General features: G+C 37.6%; 1 protein-coding gene across 3 annotated transcripts in view; it reads left to right on the top strand.

Annotated features, from left to right (window-relative positions):
• NALCN (sodium leak channel, non-selective) overlaps positions 1–19,728 on the top strand; it is a 298,095-nt gene that overhangs the window by 73,493 nt on the left and 204,874 nt on the right. For all 3 annotated transcript variants that reach the window (XM_047081619.1, XM_047081611.1, XM_047081602.1), the window contains exons 7-8: positions 19,191–19,333; positions 19,456–19,560. In XM_047081619.1, the coding sequence (XP_046937575.1) occupies positions 19,191–19,333; positions 19,456–19,560 (248 nt within the window). The remainder of the gene's footprint in view (positions 1–19,190; positions 19,334–19,455; positions 19,561–19,728) is intronic.

Genomic DNA, 19,728 nt, shown 5'->3' with positions numbered 1-19,728 from the left:
AAGCATGGGAATACAGCTTCAGGCAGTCACTTCTGGGGGAACTTGGGCAAGTTTCTTAGCCTCACTGAGTTGCAGTCTCCCCATTTATAAAATGCGAACAGTAAGAATGATCATGGTAGTATATGAATAGAGCCTTGCATACAAAGAGCCTTGCATATAACAGGACGGTTCTTTCCATCTGTGTAAGTCTGTGAAATTCCCGGAGGCTCAGGGTTATTGTCCCTCTGGCTTTGTGGCCAGGCGTCATCCATGATTTCCCTGGGCAGGAGCTGTCCCACGCAGTCCACCCTACCATCGTTCTGCTGGGAACCTAACCTTCCTGACCCAATGGGTTTTTCCCCATGAGACGAAGAGGAGCTGGGCAACCAGAGATCTCTGTGATGGCACAAGAAAATGGAGCTGAGACCCTGTTCTGACTGAGAAGTTCGTGGCAGTGATGGCCCAGAAGAAGCTACTCACTTCTTCTTATTGACACTGATATTTATGCAAGTTTTGTTCATGGTCTGCATACTTAACTCTTCCAGCAACTGGAGATATCTCTTCAAAAGCCCACCTTTTACCTCAAAAATATCAGGGGGCAGCCTAGGTTCTTTTTTTTTCTAACATTTATTTATTTATTTTGAGAGAGACAGAGACAGAATAAGTCAGGTAGGGGCAGAGAGAGGGGGAGAGAGAGAGAATCCCAAGCAGGCAGGTGCAGCCTGGGTTCTTAAAGGTCAAAAAAATGGATGTGATGGCAGCATTTGTGTAGATCAAGTCAGGCACCACGTGGTTAAAAGGACATTCAAAAGATCACATGTACAAATCCCACCTCTGTCACGTCCTTGCCACACAACTTTGGACAGAAAACTTAATTCTTCTCTGTCCCCAGTTTCTTCATCTATAAAACGGGATTAATAGTACTAGAAAAGGCTGTGAGGAATAAATGAGCTGAAGCTTGGTCTCTGCCAACTCATCACAGGGCTCAGCCACATCAGTGAATAGAGACATATTACAGTGTTCAGAATCCAAGGTGGAGGATGCAGATCTGTGAGCACCAGCACTGCTGGACTCAAGGATTTACCAACGTGGGGGGCGCCTGGGTGGCGCAGTCGGTTAAGCGTCCGACTTCAGCCAGGTCACGATCTCGCAGTCCGTGAGTTCGAGCCCCGCGTCGGGCTCTGGGCTGATGGCTCAGAGCCTGGAGCCTGTTTCCGATTCTGTGTCTCCCTCTCTCTCTGCCCCTCCCCCGTTCATGCTCTGTCTCTCTCTGTCCCAAAAATAAATAAACGTTGAAAAAAAAATTAAAAAAAAAAAAGGATTTACCAACGTGGAGAGAAGGACAATGGATTCATGCACCTCAGGGAGGACTCTTATTGGGGAAGGTCAAATGAGACAATAGAATGAAGATCTTGCAGGGGAGAAGTAAAGCCACTAAGCTAGACTGATGCTTGAGGGATTGGGGGTGGGGAGTTGGGAATCGACAGCAACTATGGTAAAATGAGGGCCATGGAGCATCCTTCAACAGGCAGAACAAGTCTGCTATCCCAGGCTTGGGAGCCCTGGCGGCTGGTGTGGGTCACCAGTTGGCCCAAGGCAGCATCTCCTCATAGAAATTAATGCTGATAGTCCACACCTGGATCCCCTCCAAGATGGCTGATGAGCAGCCTGGCCAGCTCTCAAAGTCTGCTGACTTTTGTAATTGCTACTCTTCTCACCGTCCAACACACCCTGCCCTCTTGTGCCCATTTTCTCTTTGTTTCCACCAGCCCCTCTTCCTGACCTAACCCACTCTCTGCTCTGTTACCCTCATGTTTACCTTATGTGCCAGGCACGCACTCTAGTAACATGATGGTGAGCAAGACAAAGTCATTACTCTTGTGGTTCTTGCAGTCCACAGGGGGAGGGAAAGTAAATGTTAAACCTTAAAACTCGGAGAAACTTTTAAAAAGACTATACTCTACCCATAGAATAAGATAAATAGTGGTGTGTCCTACATCACAGAGGATTGATTAGTGCATACCTGAAAAGCAGAGCTTTGGGGAAGAAAAAAGCAAGAGATTGTTGGGTGTGAATTTTTCATGCAAATACGATTTAACCTTGAAGATCAATCTTTTGACTGCTGCCTCTTTTTAAAGTAAGAGATATTCAAGAATTCTAGGTCAAAATACAGGGGTTAAAAGGCTAGAAAAATTAAATGGGCCAAATGAAAGAGCCTTTTCACTAAAGTAGCTATGTCATTGATAGAAGTCCTTGTACTTCTTTAAGCTTTAGTGATTTGTGCTGGAAATGTGATATTAGTCCATGAAGACAATAGTAAATTTATTCAAGTTTAAGAGAAGTATAAAATACAGCTCACATAGGTAGATGCTTATTCCCAATTCATAAATAAACACCACTGATGGAAAGAGTCACAGTATGAGTCAGATAAAAGACTTAGATAAAACATCCAGGGTTGTTGAATAAATCCTTGATGGATGTTCATTAAACCCCTCCATCAATTGTATAATGTGGGTTGCATCAACAAACAATAATAATAATAACAATAATAATAAATGACTGATGGAAGAGTGTGATTATATACCTGCTACGTAATGAGTTGAAAGACTATTAAAGCTTCAAATAATCACTCCATATTCCAGACATATTTCTCTGGGTATTGGCTACTAGGTGGTATTTCCAGGGATGATTTTTCTGCAGTTCTGCTTACCAGGGATGAAAAGTTAGGATCACTTCATCAGCCACAGTGCAAATGTCTGATTGCCCTTTTAATGTCCTGTCTTTTAAGTATCCCAGATACTTGCTAGAAAGGAATGATTGCTGGCCATAGGAACTCTGTCTTGCCAGTGTGCCTCATGAGAGCATAGAAAGACTTCATTCCAAGCATAAGCAGGCCGGATCACAGCTGCCCAAAGCTTTTTGGCTTTGGTTAAGTTTGTTGTGCTATTATATAATGGATACTTGAACCATATCCCACAAATGAGTGTTTTTTCCTTCCTCCTTCTCCACAGTCTTATTATTACTATGTTGTCTGTGTTTAATGTTGCCTTAGAGTTTGTTGTTCAAATCAAGCAGAAAAACAGGCAGATATTAAGGTGTAAGAGAAACAGCTATTAGTGGGGGAAATGACATGTGGCCCAGTAAGATTCCAACACAGTGACTTGGGGCCAGCCAGGATAGGCTTCACTATCACAACCTAGTCTTACTTTGTACTAATGATGGCCTTTCATTCCTATGCTGTACTAGAACGTGGGCCAAATTGTGACCAAGCAGACTAACTTACATAGGAGCAGGGAATCAATGCCTCTGCACACATTAATTTAAGAATTCTTATTTTAACCTTTATTTATTTTTGAGGGAGAGAGACAGAGTACAAGTTGGGGAGGAACAGAGAGAGAGAGAGAGAGAGAGAGAGAGAGAGAATCCAAAGTAGGCTCCAAGCTCTAAGCTGTCAGCATAAAGCCCGACACGGGGCTCAAACTCATGAACCGTGAGTTCATGACCTGAGTTGAAGTCAGACACTTAACTGACTGAGCCATCCAGGTGCCCCTAGAATTCTTATTTTTAATCAAACGTGCTCATTTACCCATGTTATTTCTGGCCCATATCTTAAATCAAAAAGAAGTTAGTTAACAGCTTCTGATTTCTGCTCCAACATGTAAAGAACTTGGAATTTGTCAATCTTGTTTTCTGAAGAAAACAAACTAAACAAACTAAAAATCAGCAATTCTGAAAAAAGTCAACAATGCTTCTCAGGTCCAATGGAGAATTGGGGTCACAGAGCAAAGCACTGCCTTGAAAATTGTTGGGATGACAAATACAGAAAATCGTATCTCCCCAGGAGCAGAAGCCACTAGAGCCAGAGGCACTTACACTGTAATTGGGTAATTGCTGAAGGCTGGGCATGGACGAGCTTGAGTTAAAAATCCCTCCAGTCTTAGGGGTGGGGGCACACTTTCATGACTTTTACCATCAGAAGCCCTGCCAAGTTCTTATGGTGAAGATCAGAGAAAAATTCCCGCATGCTTCCCACAGGGGAGAGGCAGTGATCCTTCTGAAGTAAACCCAGAGCCTTCTGTTCTCTATAATAAAGCCATGCCCTTGAGGATATCGACTTTCCCAGAGCCTCGTCTGAACTAAGGAGAGTGCAGGTAGATGAGTGTAGCCCCCTCTGGCCTTCCTGTATCACATAAGCTGAAAAAAATAGGTGAAGAAACTTTCTGAAGGCCACAGCCTATGACTTGGTCTAAGAAAACTGAGATTTGGGGCTCTAGGTGGCACAGTCGGTTAAGCATCCGACTCTTGGTTTCAGCTTAGGTCATGATCTCATGGTTTGTGAGTTCTAGCCCCATATCAGGCTCTGCACTGGCAGTGTGGAGCCTGCTTGGGATTTTGTCTCCCTCTCTCTATCTCTCTATCGCTTGTTCTCTATCTCTCTCAAAATAAATAAAAATAAACTTAAAAAAAAGAAAACTGAGATTTAATTATACAGTTATAGAATATTTTTCTTCCCCAATACTTTATCATCACATTAATGGCAGCAAAATAATAACTGGCTTCCAACTGAGCTGCAAGACACATATTCTATTTAGGAGGAATTTCTAGGGAAACCTAAAAACAGCAAGAAAGACAGAAACCAGGACACTAGAGGAAATTGAAGCCTCTAACACCTACAGATGCAGCATACATTAAACATGGCCTAGCCCTCAGCCAGATTAACATAAAATTTCACACAAAAGGCCTATCTCTCTAAGTTACTGTTACCTAATACATCATGTCCAGCTTTCAAAAAAAATTACAAAGCATGATAAAAGTGCAATAAAAATGCAATCTGAAGAGACAAGAGCAAGCAAGACAAATTAGAACCAGACTCAGGTATGACAGGGACTTAGTAGCTTCTAAATAATTTGGAATTTAAAACACTTTAATTAATTTGCTGAGTGCTGTGATAGAAAAAGTGGACAGCATGCAAGAACAAATGGGAAATATAAGCAGAGAGATGGAGATTGTAAGAAAGATTCAAAAGGAAATGCTAAAGATAAAAAACACTGTAGCAGAAATGAAGAATGCCTTTCATAGGCTCATTGGTAGACTAGACACAACTGAGTCAAGAAACAATGAGATAAACGATGTCAACAGTAACCTCACAAAGTGAAATGGGAAGAGAAAAAAGAATGAAAATCATGAAACAGAATGACAGAGAACTGTAGGACAATTACAAAAGGTCTCACATACATGTAATGGGAATACCAGAAGGAGAAGAAAGAGAAAAAGGGCCTGAAGAAATATTTGAAGTAATAATGGCTGAGAATTTTCTAAAATTAATGTTGGACACAAAATCACAGATCAAGGAAGCTCAGATAACACAAGCAGAGTAAGCACAAAAATATCTACACCTGGGTATATCATATTCAAACTGTGAATAACCAATAGAAAAGATAAAATATTGAAAGAAACCAAAGGGAAAATAAACACCTTACCTGTAGAAGAATAAGAATAAGAATTATATTGGACCTCTTTTCAGAAGCTATGCAAGTGAGAGGGGAGTAAAGTGAAATATTTAAAGTGTTGAAAGAAAAAAAAACCTCGAATTTTATATCCAGAGGTATTATCCAGATAAAAAACTTCCTCAGTGAAACAAAATCAGAGAATTTTCTGTCAGTAGAACTGCTTTGCAAGACATGATAAAAGTTCTTTAGAGAAGGAAAATGGTACAGATCAAATACTCATATCTACATAAAGAAGAATATTGGAAAAGGAGTAAATGGAAGTAAATAAAATATTTTATTTTTTTATTCTTAACTGACCCAATAGATACTTGTTTGTTGAAAAAAATAATAGTGACAATTTATTAGATGGATATGGATTATAGGTAAGTGAGGTGAATAACCACAATGGAGAGGAGAAAGGAAGAGGGAACCTACACTGTCTGTGAAGTAAGACAGTTTTATTTGAAAGTGGACTTAGATTAGTTGTAAATGTATATTGTAAACTATAAGGCAACCACTAATATTTTTAAAGAAATGTAATTAATCTAGTAAGAGAGGAGTAAAAATGGACTCACATAGAGTGCCTAATTAAAACCAGAGAAGGCAAAAAGAGAGAAGACAAGAAATGAAAAGGTACCATTGAAAGTATATTGAAAGGTACCATTGAAAGTATATTGAAAGAAAACAGTTATAAATATGTTATATATTAATCGATGTATATCAATAATTACTTTAAATGTTAATGGTATAAATATACCAATTAACAGACAGAAACTAAGATAGTCAAGAAAAAATACTCAACCATATGCTATCTACAAGAAACCCACATTGACTGTAAAGATCCAGATGAATTAAAAGTAAAGAGGTGGGGAAAGATATACCATGATAACACTAGGGAAAAAAAAGAGAGAAGTAGCGATATCAATTTAAGACAAAGCTGACTATCAGGGAGAAAGAGAGGCATTACATAATTATATAGGGGTCGATTTCCAAGGAAACGATCCTTAACGTGTATGTACCTATCAACAGAGCATTAAAGATATTAGTTCTTCCCAACTTGAGGAATAGATTAAACACAATCCCAGTCAAACTTCTAGCATGTTGTAGTGTGGATATCAACAAACTGTTTCTGAAGTTTATATGGAAAGGCAAAAGACCCAGAATAGAATAGTCAGCACAGCACTGAAGAAGGACACAGTCAGAGGACTGACACTACTCAAATTCAAGATTTATACGTAATTGATAAAAATTGGAAGCAACCAAGATGCCCCTCCATGGGGAACAGCTTGAGATAAACTGTGGTCCATCCATACAATGGAATATTATTCAGCAATAAAAATAAGTGAGTTATCACACCACCAAGAGACACAGAGGAGTAGTAAATGCATATTTTTAAATGAAAGAAGCCACTCTGAAAGGCTGTATGAGTCCAACTATATTGCATTTTGGAAAAGACAAAACTGTAGAGATAGTAAAGAGATCAGTGGTTGCCAGGAGCTCAGAGGAGAGGAGTGAGGGTCAAATAGGTAGAGCTTAATGGATTTTTAAATTGGTGAGGCTAACCTGTATGATTCTGTAATGGTGGGTAGATAATATTGTGTAGTTTTCAAGATCCATCTAACTTTAAAACACAAAGAATGGACTTGAGTTAATAATAATATATTAACATTAATTAGTCAGTTGTAACAAATGTACCCCACTAATGCAAGATGTTAATAATAGGGGATAGTGTGCAGAGAGAGGGGGCAAATGGGAATTCTCTATGTTATCTGCTCAATTTTTAAGTAAATCTAAAACTGCTATAAGTAAGTGAAGTCTATTATATTTTTAAGTTAATTTATTACTATTTCTTCACATCCTTATCTCACTCAGTAGAGTGGTGGTTTACATTGGAAATGCTGGCCACGTAGGAATAACAGTATCTTGCTTCCTTAGTAACACAGCATTTAATGCATGAACATTTTTCTCATCTTTGTATAATCTTAATAAATCTATCATTGAATCTATGACACATCCAAATAATAAACCTAACCCAGTTGGAAAACTTCATTTTTAACCATAAATATGTTTTTGGCCTTAAAAGTTTATGGAAGAAAGTAGACAGCAAATATAGGAAAAATTTTGTGAACATTTTTGTACACGTTTATCAATGTGAAGATATATGGCAAAAAATTCTCCATGTATAGTTTTAAACTTTTCATAATTCGTTAATATTTCCTATTAAAGTTGTAACTATTCAGCTGTAGTATTAGTATGGATGATGTTAAAACATCTTGTTTTTTTTTCATTTTAATTCCAGTAGAGTTAGCATATAGTGTTATATTAGTTTCAGGTGTATGATTCAACACTTTTGTACATCCCCCGTGCTCATCATGAAAATGCACTCCTTAATCTCCATCACTTATTTTATCTATCCCCCACCCACCTCCCCTTCTTGTAACCATCAGTTTGTTCTCTATAATTAACATCTATTTCTTCGCCTCTCTTCCTCTCTGTCTCACTCTCTCTCTCTCTCTCTCTTAACATTGTACTCTCTAGCTCCATCCATATTGTTGCAAATGGCAGGATTTTATTCTTTTTTATGGCTGAATATTCCAGTGTGTGTGTGTGTGTGTGTGTGTAATATATATATATATAATATATAAACAAATGTACATATTATATATGTACATATGTAAAAATATACATTACATATGTAAAATATATGTACATATGTAAAAATATACATTACATATGTAAAATATATGTACATATATTATATATGTACATATGTAAAACAAATTATATATATATATTACACACACATATATATGTATATATATATGCCACTTCTTTATCCATTTATAAATTGATGGACACTTGGGCTGTTTACATGTCTGGGCTATTGGCTATTGTAAATAATGCTGTTATAAGCACAGGAGTGCATGTATTCCTTTGAATTAGTGTTTTTATATTCTTTGGATAAATATTGAGTAGTGCAATTTCTGGATCATAAGGTAGTTCTATTTTTAACTTTTTGAGGAACCTCCCTATTGTTTTCCAGAGTGGATGTACCAGTTTTCATTTCCACTAAGGGTGCACTCTCCAGATCCTCACCAACACCTGTTGTTTCTTGTTGTTGATTTTAGCCATTCTGACAAGTGTGCGGTGATATCTCATTGTGGTTTTGATTGTATTTCCCTGATGATAAGTGATGATGAGCATCTTTTTATATGTGTGTAGCCCATCTGTATGTATTCTTTGGAGAAATGTCTGTTTATGTCTTCTGTCCATTTTTAATTGAATTATTTGTTTTTTGGGTGTTGAGTTTTATAAGTTCTTTATATATTTTGGATACTAACCCTTTATTGACTATGTCATTTGAAGATGTCTTTTCCCATTCCATTGGTTGCCTTTTAGTTTTGTTGGTTGTTTCCTTTGCTGTGCAGAACCTTTTTATTTTGATGTAGTCCCTATAGTTTACTGTTGCTTTTGTTTCACTTGCCTCAGGGGAACTATCTAGAAAAAAAGTTGCTACAGCCAATGTCAGAGAAGTTACTGCCTGTGCTCTGTTCTAGGATTTTTATGGGTTTCAGGTCTCACATTTAGGTCTCTAATCAATTTTATTTTTGTGTACAGTGTAAGAAAGTGGTCTAGTTTCATTCTTTTGCATGTTGCTGTCCAGTTTTCCCAGCACCATTCATTAAAGAGACTGCCTTTCTCATACCGGGTATTCTTTCCTGCTTTGTTGAAGATTAATTGACCTATAATTTTGGGTTTATTTACAGGTTTTCTATTCTGCTCTATTGATCTGTGTGTCTGTTTTTGTGCCAGTATCATACTGTTTTGATTATTACATCTTTGTAATCTAACTTGAAGTCTGGAATTGTGATGCCTCCAGCTTTGCTTTTCTTTTTCAATATTGGTTTGGCTCTTCAGGATCTTTTGTGGTTCCAAATTTTAGGATTATTTGTTCTAGTTCTGTGAAAAATGCTCTTGGTATTTTGATAGGGGTGGCATTGAATGTGCAGATTGCTTTGGGTAGTATAGACATTTTTAACAACATTTTTCTGTCAATCTATGAGCATGGGATGTCTTTCCATTTCTTTCTGTTGTCTTCAATGTTTTGTTTTCATCAGTGTTTTATAGTTTTCAGAGCACAGGTCTTTCACCTCTTTTGTTAGGCTTACTCTTAGGGATCTTATTATTTGTGGTGAAGTTGTAAATGAGATTGTTTCCTTAATTTCTCTTTCTGCTGCTTTCTTACTAGTGTACATAAATGCAACAGATTTCTGTACATCGATTTTATACCCTATGACTTTACTGAATTTGGTTATTAGTTCTAGCAGTTTTTTTGATGGAGTCTTTTGAGTTTTCTCTATATAGTATCATGTCATCTGCAGATAGTGAAGTTTTACTTCTTCCTTATCAACTTGGATGCCTTTTATTTCTTTTTGTTGTCTGACTGCTGTGGCTAGGATTTCCAGTACTATATTGAATAAAAGTTGTGAGAGTGAATATCCTTGTCTTGTTCCTGACCTTATGGGAAAAACTCTCAGTTTTTCCCCATTAAGGATGATGTTAGTTGTGGGTTTTTTACATATGGCCTTTATTATGTTGAGGTATGTTTCCTCTAGACCTACTTTGTGGAGGGTTTTTATCATGAATGGATGTTGTACTTTGTCAAAAGCTTTTTCTGCTTCTATTGAAATGATCAAATGGTACTTATCCTTTTTTTTTATTGCTGTGATGTATCACATTGATCGATTTGTGAATATTGAATCACCCTTGCATCCCAGGAATAAATCCCACTTGATTTGGTGAATGATTTTTTTAAAGTATTGCTGAATTCAGTTTGCTAGTATTTTGTTGAGGATTTTTGCATCTATGTTCATCAGAGATAGTGACTTGTAGTTCTCTTTTTTGGTGGTGTCTTTATATCATTTTGTTGAGGGTAATGTCGGCCTCATAGAATAAATTTGGAAGTTTTCCTTTCTTTTCTATTTTTTGAACATTTTTTAATCTTTATTTTTGAGAGAGAGAGAGAGAGAGAGAGTGAGCAGGGGAGGGGCAGAGACAGAGGGAGACACAGAATCTGAAGCAGGTTCCAGGTTCTGAGCTGTCAGCACAAAGCCTGACACGGAGCTCGACCTCACAAGCTGGGAGATCATGACCTAAGCCTAATTCAGACGCTTAACCGACTGAGACACCCAGATGCCTCCTTTCTTTTCTATTTTTTAGAATGGTTTCAGAAGAAAAAAAACAGGATAGTTTCAGAAGAATAGGTATTCTTTAAATGTTTGTAAGAATTCGCCAACATCTTCTTATATTTAGTTTTATATTACCATATAACTTTTTAAGTTTTTTAATTGTAAATCGGAGAAATTTTATATTTATCATAGCACAGATAAGAACTTTATTCTTAGTTAAAGCCGTATGTTATTTGTATTTCTTATATCATATTTATTGTAAATTGCATTTGTTTAATATCACTCAGCTATCTTACTTCCTTTGCATGTAGACCTGATTCAATTTTAACATGCCTTTATGAGCAAAAATGTCAAATTATTTATTTCCAATTTTGGCTGATCTTTTGATCCTATGCTTACTTTATAATTCAGTCAGCCTTCCTATTAAAATTGAAACAAATTTTCACTATTGTGGCTATTCTGAGGTAGATGGACCAGGTTTACCTTAGAGTTAATTCTTATTTTTCATTGCTTATGCATGGTGATACAGAGATGTGAACTATGTGTGTCCCCGAATATGAAGACAAGAAAGTCTTGGTCCTTTTTCCAAATACTGTACTTGATTCTAATTTTGGATTATTATGAAATTCTAATGTCAAACTATTAACTCACCAAAACTTACATGAAATTCTGGCCTTTTTGCCTTCATTTCTTTTGACTGTCATTTCCAATAAATTTTCAAAGATTGGTGATGAAGCTACAACACTCTAAAAGAAATCATATTTTTGGCATGTATGTATTGCTTCCTTTTTGAGAAAATTAAAAGGTTACTAAATGACATTTATTTAGTGCGTTAGTGGTGACCAACACGTATCATCATTATTATATTCTATTTATAGGGAGCTGAGGCCCAGAATGGTTAACTGGCTGATACTGTGTCAGTAGATAAGACGTAGTGGACAATTTGAATGTTACGGAAGATAACTAAAAGCTAATTGTGGCTAAGTGTAGTTTTTTTAAGTTAACTAACAGGAAGTAACTTTAAAGAAGTTCTTTCGATCTGAAGTCAAATCTCCTCAAAGGCAGAAGGTAACCAGTACCTGTCATGACCTCTCCTCTGCTGCTTTCATTCCCAGCCTACATGGAAATGGCCCAGCCCCAGAGGCAGGGAGTGTTTTCATTGGCACATGGACTAAGCGCTCTTGGAACTGTTCTACTTTAATACCCGAACTTTCCTGCCAATGTCAGCATCCGGCCTTGTCAACACTTCTTTTTCCATTTGTGAATACCATAGTATTAAAGCTTTCACCTCTCCTTTTCTAGAAGTGTTTTACATTTAGAACTTGGAAGTGTAGAAATTTTCTACATCTGAAGAAATACATTTCAAGTAAGAATCTTTATTACTTGCTTAAAAGGTTTAAGTTAGAAAATGTATAGAAACATATACATGTTTTTTTCTATATGGCCTTTGATCTGATTGCAGTTTAGTGCTCTGAGTGAGGTTTTAAGGTAATAGATAAAGTGATTTCAGCAGTGAGGCAATGTGGTTCCCAAGAAGTGCTTAACTATAAAAACAAAACAAAACTAAGCTAACATTTACCCCCAAATAAGGTTTATAAATACATTTTAAAACATTTAGAATAAAAGAAGTCCTTTTTGTGTTTGCTCCCTGTTCTGGAATAGCAAATAAGAAGTGTTGTTTTGTTTTGCTGTTTTGATGGCCACATGGCAATTCCCAGTCTGAATGTGTGTGTGGATCCTTAGATGAGCATTGGATGAGTTCTGTGCAGGTTGTTATAATCATAAGGTCACATCACTCTCTGTCAGGTGAAACACTTGAATTAACTATTTTGCATATATATCTTAGTAAAATTAAACATGATCCCAAGGAATATAAAACATTGTTAATGAAGGTTTTATTCTTCAGAAAAGTGACATCATTCCAGGTAATTTAATTCTAGCTGGTTTATTGTGCAATAAACATCTGTAATTCAGGATGGACCTTTCTTGCTAATGCTGGTCTGCTGACTTGATTCACGTGTCATGTATGTGGAGCTCTCATAAAGAATTTGGAAATCTCATAAAGGATTTCAGAGTAGATTCTGTGGTCAAAGGTGACCCCAAGCTACAAGTTGTAGTTGAATTAGAGAAGCCACCGTTTGGTTTGAAATTCGGTCGTGGCTGCTTAGATCCCACTGTTGAGACCTACCCACACATGTCACGTGCTGTTTAGCAGCCTTCTGTTTGACACCCTGCTTCATGGTCCCCACAGCCCAGAGTCGTGAACATAGACTACAGATGTGTCCGTTTTCTTCTGTGTCTGTGAATATAACGAATGCCTTCTTCAGACATAAAATCTGAAAAACGTGTAAAACATGTGTGTTTATGGTTTGTTTTGGAATAATTCAGGAAGGGCCACTATAATCTTTGGTGAGGAAGATTTTGTGCCATTTATTTCATTCAAAATATGTGACTTTTCTTTATAAAATGTAATTAATATACACTTGTAATATCTCATTCTGCAAACTAAAATATTCCCCCCCCAGGTTACATGTGTGTACAGTCATCTTATAAAATTGCAGGAAATAAAAAAAAAATAATAAGATTTTCTTCCAACAGAAAACTCATAAATATTAATGTACTGGTACTATTGAGCTATCCACCGTGTGGCAAATACTTTATATAAACAAATGATGTCTTAGGATCTAGACTTTTAGCCTTCAGAAATCTGTAGAGATGAATAAAATGTCAAATTCAAATGTAGACTATTGTAAATATAGTCCAGAAATGCATTTTTAGGTCTCTCCTTTGGCCTCAAATTGTTTAACCTCCAAACCGTTCATAATAAGCCAAGGAGAAATTTGAGAAACCTCACAAGTGTTCCATTTTTCCTTGTGTCAAGAGAAGAACTTCAATTCAATTCAAAATACTTAATAAATACAAATCATATGCAAGGCCCAGAGCTAGGCACTGTAGGGCAAAGCTACAGAATCAAAAAGACTGTCAAGTTAGAAGAGTTGTTCTCAACCAGGGGCGATTCAGCCCACCAAGGGCTACTGGGCAATGTCTGAAAGCATTTCTGGTTTCACAACTTGGGGGTTGGGAGTGCTTTTGGAATCTAGTGGGGAGAGGTCAGGATGCTATAGTGCACAGAACAGGCCCCCAAATTATTTAGCCCCAAATGTCACTGGTGCCAAAGTTGAGGAACCCTGGGTGAGAGTGTCAACTAAGCCAGTGAGTGACACTTCAGGAATTAAAACAAACAAAAAAAACAAAACAAACAAACAAACAAACAAACAAAAACCCAGTGAATTCTACCTCAGTTCAAACTGACAGGACAACTTACCTTTGAGTGACTTCAGTCAATTCCCCCCTTAAGCTATGCAAAGCCCTTCTTTTCTATTACTTTTGTGGTTTATTAAGAATATCATTCTATGGAGCAATTCTAGAGTTAAAAAAACAATTTAATTGGAGAGCAAGTTATATGAATGCAAACACGACAAAACAAATGAGCACCAATGAGCACAATCCATCTTGAACGAGTTGTATTTTTAGTAATGGAAACATGCAAAGATCAAGCTCTTTATGTGTGTTTACTTATTGGACCACCTTCCAGGACTGTATATTTAGTCATTGCAACTGTAGTTGATCAAATAAGCATCATTTTGGGGTCTAGGATGGTGATTCTAACCTTCCACAGTTAAATATACTGGTTAAGAGCAGATTATTGAGGGACTTTTTGATCACAAACATTCAAATGTAGTGGTAGAGAAGCATGTAACTTTCTTTTCCCTTCCAACTGAAGGGGATGCTCAAACTGGATTATAGTAGAGGAAAACTCAATCAGCTGATGTCCAAAGAGTGAGATCCTATCAAAGGCAGCCAGAGGAACAGAAAGAGCAACTTAGAATAAGTTTGAAGGAAACTGATGTCCTTGAATAACAAAAATACTATCACTGTGCCCTCCAAAAGTGAGAGTCTGAGCCTGGTGGGAAATGAAGCCAGACAATCAGGTCAATTTTATCAAAAGTACAGCAGGTCGAGAACGTTAAAGGACCAGATAAGAAAATAAGTATCTGTAGCAGGATTGTAGAAGGAGGGATGATTCACTCTGGAAGTGAAGGGACCACTTCCAGACTCCTGTAGCTTGCTATGGTTTGCAAAACCGAGAGCACATTCCAGAGGGACCGAGCCAGAGCCAACATCCAACGGGATGGGTTGTCAGACCTGGAATGGGGCTGCCTCAAGAGGTTCTGTGTTCTCTATCACTGGAGGGATTAAAATTCAGGAACATTTCCCCAAGGATCCTTGAACAGTGAGAGAGAGGATGGAATGGATGGTCCTAAAAGGAGTATGAAGGTAAAGGTTATTGTCCAGACTAAAGCCTGATGTATTTACTTATTCAACTGTCTCAAGCTTACATCACCAACTCTAACTCCCCCCCCCCTTTTATTTTCACAATGGATTGGGTATCACCATCATTAGAATAGCATCACATATATTTTGAGTTTGAAGAGGAGTCTAATGGTGGGACCCCAGGTTAGTAGCTTATTATTAGTTGTCACCACAGTTTTGTGGCCCTGTTCTTTGAAAGTTGAATGACTCCGTGGTATTTTGTAACCTATGACTAGAATAAACAATAGGCAATATTCCCAGGAGACAGTCAATTCATCACTTTTTTTTTTAATGGAAAAAGAGTCAGCAGAAGACAGCCAAGCAATAAATGTAATATTAAAGATAGTCAAAACAAAGGAAATATAATTTTGTTCAGAACTAGAAAAAAAATCCACTGCTATGTCTCAATATATATAGCCTATAGCAAGTTCCCAGGAACTTATTTTCCAAATATAGACTAATAGGTCTTCTTATCCACTAAATTCAAACCATCAGTGAAAGAGGTCAGGAAAGGTGCATGAAATTAGGAGGATTGATGAGCTGAGTGTCGTTGTGATTTTGTTTCTTATACAACTTGAATTTATGCTTTGAGAATTTGGAGTCTAAGAAAGTGGTACAATTCCAATAGCTTCACAGAGATATTTTTGGAGCAGGCCACAATGTTCTCCAGTAAGAGAATGCATTCTATCCCCACATGCTATTGTAGAATCATTATTCATTTAACAAAATGTGGTCTTTTCAGGTAGCAAGTTTAGTTCTATAGTTAAAATGGACTTAAAGTATTCTGGAATATATCTAGAAAATATTTTGTATATATAAAATACAATATTTTCTAGAAATTTTCCATGGTGGCACAAACAATACAGGAAGACTTTCTTGTTTATATGTAGTGTGGACTTTGAAATTTGCATATGTGTATGTGTTTTAAGTGAATTTTGAAAGTCAGCAAAACATAAAGTCAATCATAAAATTATCCCCTTTGCTTCCAAATTGTGCAATAATCACAGTGAGGAAGAATTAATTTTTTTAAAAAAGCAAATATTTGAGAAAAGCCTTTGTGTCTTAATACCATGATAATGGCTTCATTTATCAACAATTGAGTGCTCATCAATGCCAGGTACAGAAGTGAAAGATAGTTTTAACTTAGAGTGCTCGCCAAGTTAGTCAGCTAGTCAGTGCTAGTGAGGGAGATAAACTAGGCAGCAGGAGTAAGTGTGATAGGAGACACAGGTGCACGGAGGACTCCTTGGGAGATCTGAGAACCCAGTGTGGCCTGAAGGCAATGGAGGTGAGCTGGGCTGGATAAGAGCTGCACTGGACTCCGCTAAGCACACCAGAGACAAGCACCAGGAGGCACCAGAGAGCAGCATGTGTGAGCTAGGTACCTTTGGCTTCTTCCCCAGCATTGTTCACTTCCCAGAGAAAATAAGATGTTCATAAACTCCATTTTTGTCAGTTTAAATGTTGAACAATCGGAAAATCTTTCCAATGGATTTTCTTTTCGTACACTTTGCAAAGTCAGCAGCAGAAAAGTGATGAGGAAGGTCCTATCCAAATGCCTTCGCTTCTACAACTGATAGGTGCATCCTCCCAGCCTTTGACCCAGGGGAGTTCACTTCCTCAACAGTCAGCATTGTTCTGGGAAGTGTTTTAGCTACATTTTCACAAATGTCTGATCTCCTTGTATCAAGAAATGCTGCTCTTTGAGCCGCATGGTGGGTTTCTACTTCTTTCCCTTTGTGTGTGTGTCAAATTAGAAAAAATGAAGGAAACTCTTTGAGATAAGAACATACTGTTATTTTTACTTACTTTCAAATAGCATCTTCCCTGTAGATTTAATATTGAAGGACGTGGACAAATAGAAGAAGGATAATTCAGTGTTCCTCTCAAATGTAGTCTTACATTGACAGTCCTCATATTTTACCTGTAAATCTCAATTGGTAAAACTATTAGGCTTTACTAGTTACTCATAATGGATTTCTTGTAGCCACATTTCTGTTGTAGTTCAAATAACTAGAAGAAAATAAGGAACATAAATTACTTGTTTTATGTGAAAATTGTCTTTCGTATGCAGTCCACAAAAGCAAATATTTTGGACATTTTTAGTATGTATGAATCATTAATGAAAAGAATCATTTCTGTTTTTCTATTGGCATTTTATTTTTTGTGCATGCTTTTCTTCCCTGAATCTTACCCTTAAAAATCATCTGCCTGTATGATTTTCTCAGTATGCTACAACCTTAGCCACCATAGTCCCTCAGGAAAAAAAAAATGGACTTATTCAAATTAAGGTTGGTAGGAGAAAATATGCTCTTTGGAAAGTCCCAGTCTTGAGCAAGAGAAAATATAAGTAAGATAGTAAAGATGAAAAGAGTTTAAAAGACTTGGTAACTGATGGTGTGGCCTCAGTTTCTGGTTCTGTCATTTTCTACCCCAGGCAAATTCATTATCCAGTGACCTTCAGTTTCCTTTTCTGTAAAAGGATGTGATGGATAATACCAGCTCTTATACACACCTACCCATCTACCTGCCTAATTAGACAGAGGTTTTCCTGAGCATTTAAATAGGTAAAAGAACCTTAAAACGAAGTAGGATTTACAAATACTAGTTGTTATGGCAACAACTTTCCAATGCACAAAATATGATTCTATGACGTTATATTTTATATACAGTACTTAGCATAATAGGCATTCTCTCAATGAGTATTTGCTTTCCTTCTTTCTCTCAGCTTTTCTTTCAAGGCTGCATATGTCCCATTTGTCTCCATTTACCACAAGGCTTTCTGTTGTCCTGCATGCTTTGGTCCATTGATGCTCTAATTATTCTTCCCTCATTCACAGGCTCAGAGAGGCAGCTGGCCATCAGCCAACTTTAGTAACCCCCTTCTTAGTTTGGACATCTGATTGTATAAAGAGTCTAGTTTTAAATTTCTGTGCGATTAGAACATAGATGGGTGGATTGGTTTTATATCCCATAATATTTAATCCATTTATACCAATGGCATTTATTGGGGTGCGAATGTTCACCAGTTTTGTGAATAACAATATGCATCATGTGTGTTTTACAAACAACTTTAACTCAGTACCGTACTTTTTACTTATGTGTTTTCTCACAAAATACTATTAAGCAACTATTTTCAATGTTTACAATAATAGTACCTAAAATTTATTACGTATCCACTGTGTGTCAGTGTTTTACAGAAATGAAATTATCTTCACCACACTAGGAGCTATTATTTATGCATTTTACAGAGGGGGAAAACAAACCACAGAAAAGACGTCAGCAGGCAAGATACCATCACAGTTGGTATCGTCACAGAGCCTCTTTCCAGAATGACTGGATTAATTCAAGTTCCCCTATTATTATTTGTGCACCCTTAGATAAATTACTTACTCTTTCTGTGCCTTAGTTTTCCCATCTATAAAGTGGGGAAATAATAACACATCCCTCATAATGTCATGAAAGGCAAACACTGTCTTTCCCCTGAATGGCATTTTAGGTTCTCTTCACTACAGCAAAAATCTGCCTGCATATTGTTCGCTCCTCTTTCTTCCCATCATCAATAGTATTTTCAATGAGACAATTCTCCCAGAAGTGGAGATACAGAGTGCTATTTGATGATTTATTGCCTTACATTTCAGTGTTCAGTAAACACAATGGAATCCAAAGACAGGCTCCGTCACATTAATTTTTGGAGCCTAAGGTACTTTAGTGTCCCTGTGGGAAAGTGACTTCAGATGAAACCCAGTTCTCAAATTTATTTCATTTTGGCTAAAACCATAACAAGTGCTTTCAGCACACTGAAAGTGTTAAGCCCCAAATGGCAAGCTTGTACTGCACACATTATTTTTTATTATAGCTTACTTGGTTTGAGGGTTCCTTTCCTTTTCCACGCTCTTAGATGCATTTAACAGGGACAGATATAACATAAAGTTATTTTATTGCTAATGAAAGGGCCCTGGCCTGAAGTCAGAAACAACTTTGTCAAAATCCTAAGAATAAGAACAATAAAATAAATTGCATGCTAGTTGAGTCCCTTTAGAAGAGCTTTTGTCATTGAGAAAATGAGTGTGGATAAATATCGATTGTTTTTTCTCAAAAGCGTTTCCCCATTTCCAAAGCCCGTTGTAAGTCGGTGCGCTCTCCTGTGTCCCCACAGGCACCAGCATATTCACCGTCTATGAGGCTGCATCCCAGGAGGGCTGGGTATTCCTCATGTACAGAGCCATTGACAGCTTCCCCCGCTGGCGGTCCTACTTCTACTTCATCACGCTCATATTCTTCCTGGCCTGGCTTGTGAAGGTACCATAGAAACTGGCCCCAGTGGAATCTGTCTGCCCCCCCACCCCCCACAGCCTCTGATGATGTTTTGTTTGCTTTTTGTTGCCCTACACTTTCTCATCCGGGTCGGGATTTTCTTTCAGAACGTGTTCATTGCTGTCATCATTGAAACATTTGCAGAAATCAGGGTACAGTTTCAGCAGATGTGGGGATCGAGAAGCAGCACCACTTCAACGGCCACCACACAGGTACCCATGGGGGGTGATGTCCTTTCCCCGCTGGAACGCAGGCACACCCTCAGTGGGCCCTGAGGGAACGTGGGAAAGCCCTGGGATAAGTGCCTTCTGCAGTCAGACCCACCGAGGGAGCTATTCAGCAATGCCCGTGCACAGGCCCAAACCCAGAGCAACCACATC

Source organism: Lynx rufus, unplaced genomic scaffold (assembly GCF_022079265.1).
Source record: "Lynx rufus isolate CCGP_SWC_20201006 ecotype Redwood Valley unplaced genomic scaffold, mLynRuf1.p SCAF_1, whole genome shotgun sequence".
Classification (NCBI taxonomy): domain Eukaryota; kingdom Metazoa; phylum Chordata; class Mammalia; order Carnivora; family Felidae; genus Lynx; species Lynx rufus.
The sequence above is the reverse complement of the archived record's forward strand: the minus strand, read 5'-3'. Positions and strand labels throughout refer to the sequence as shown.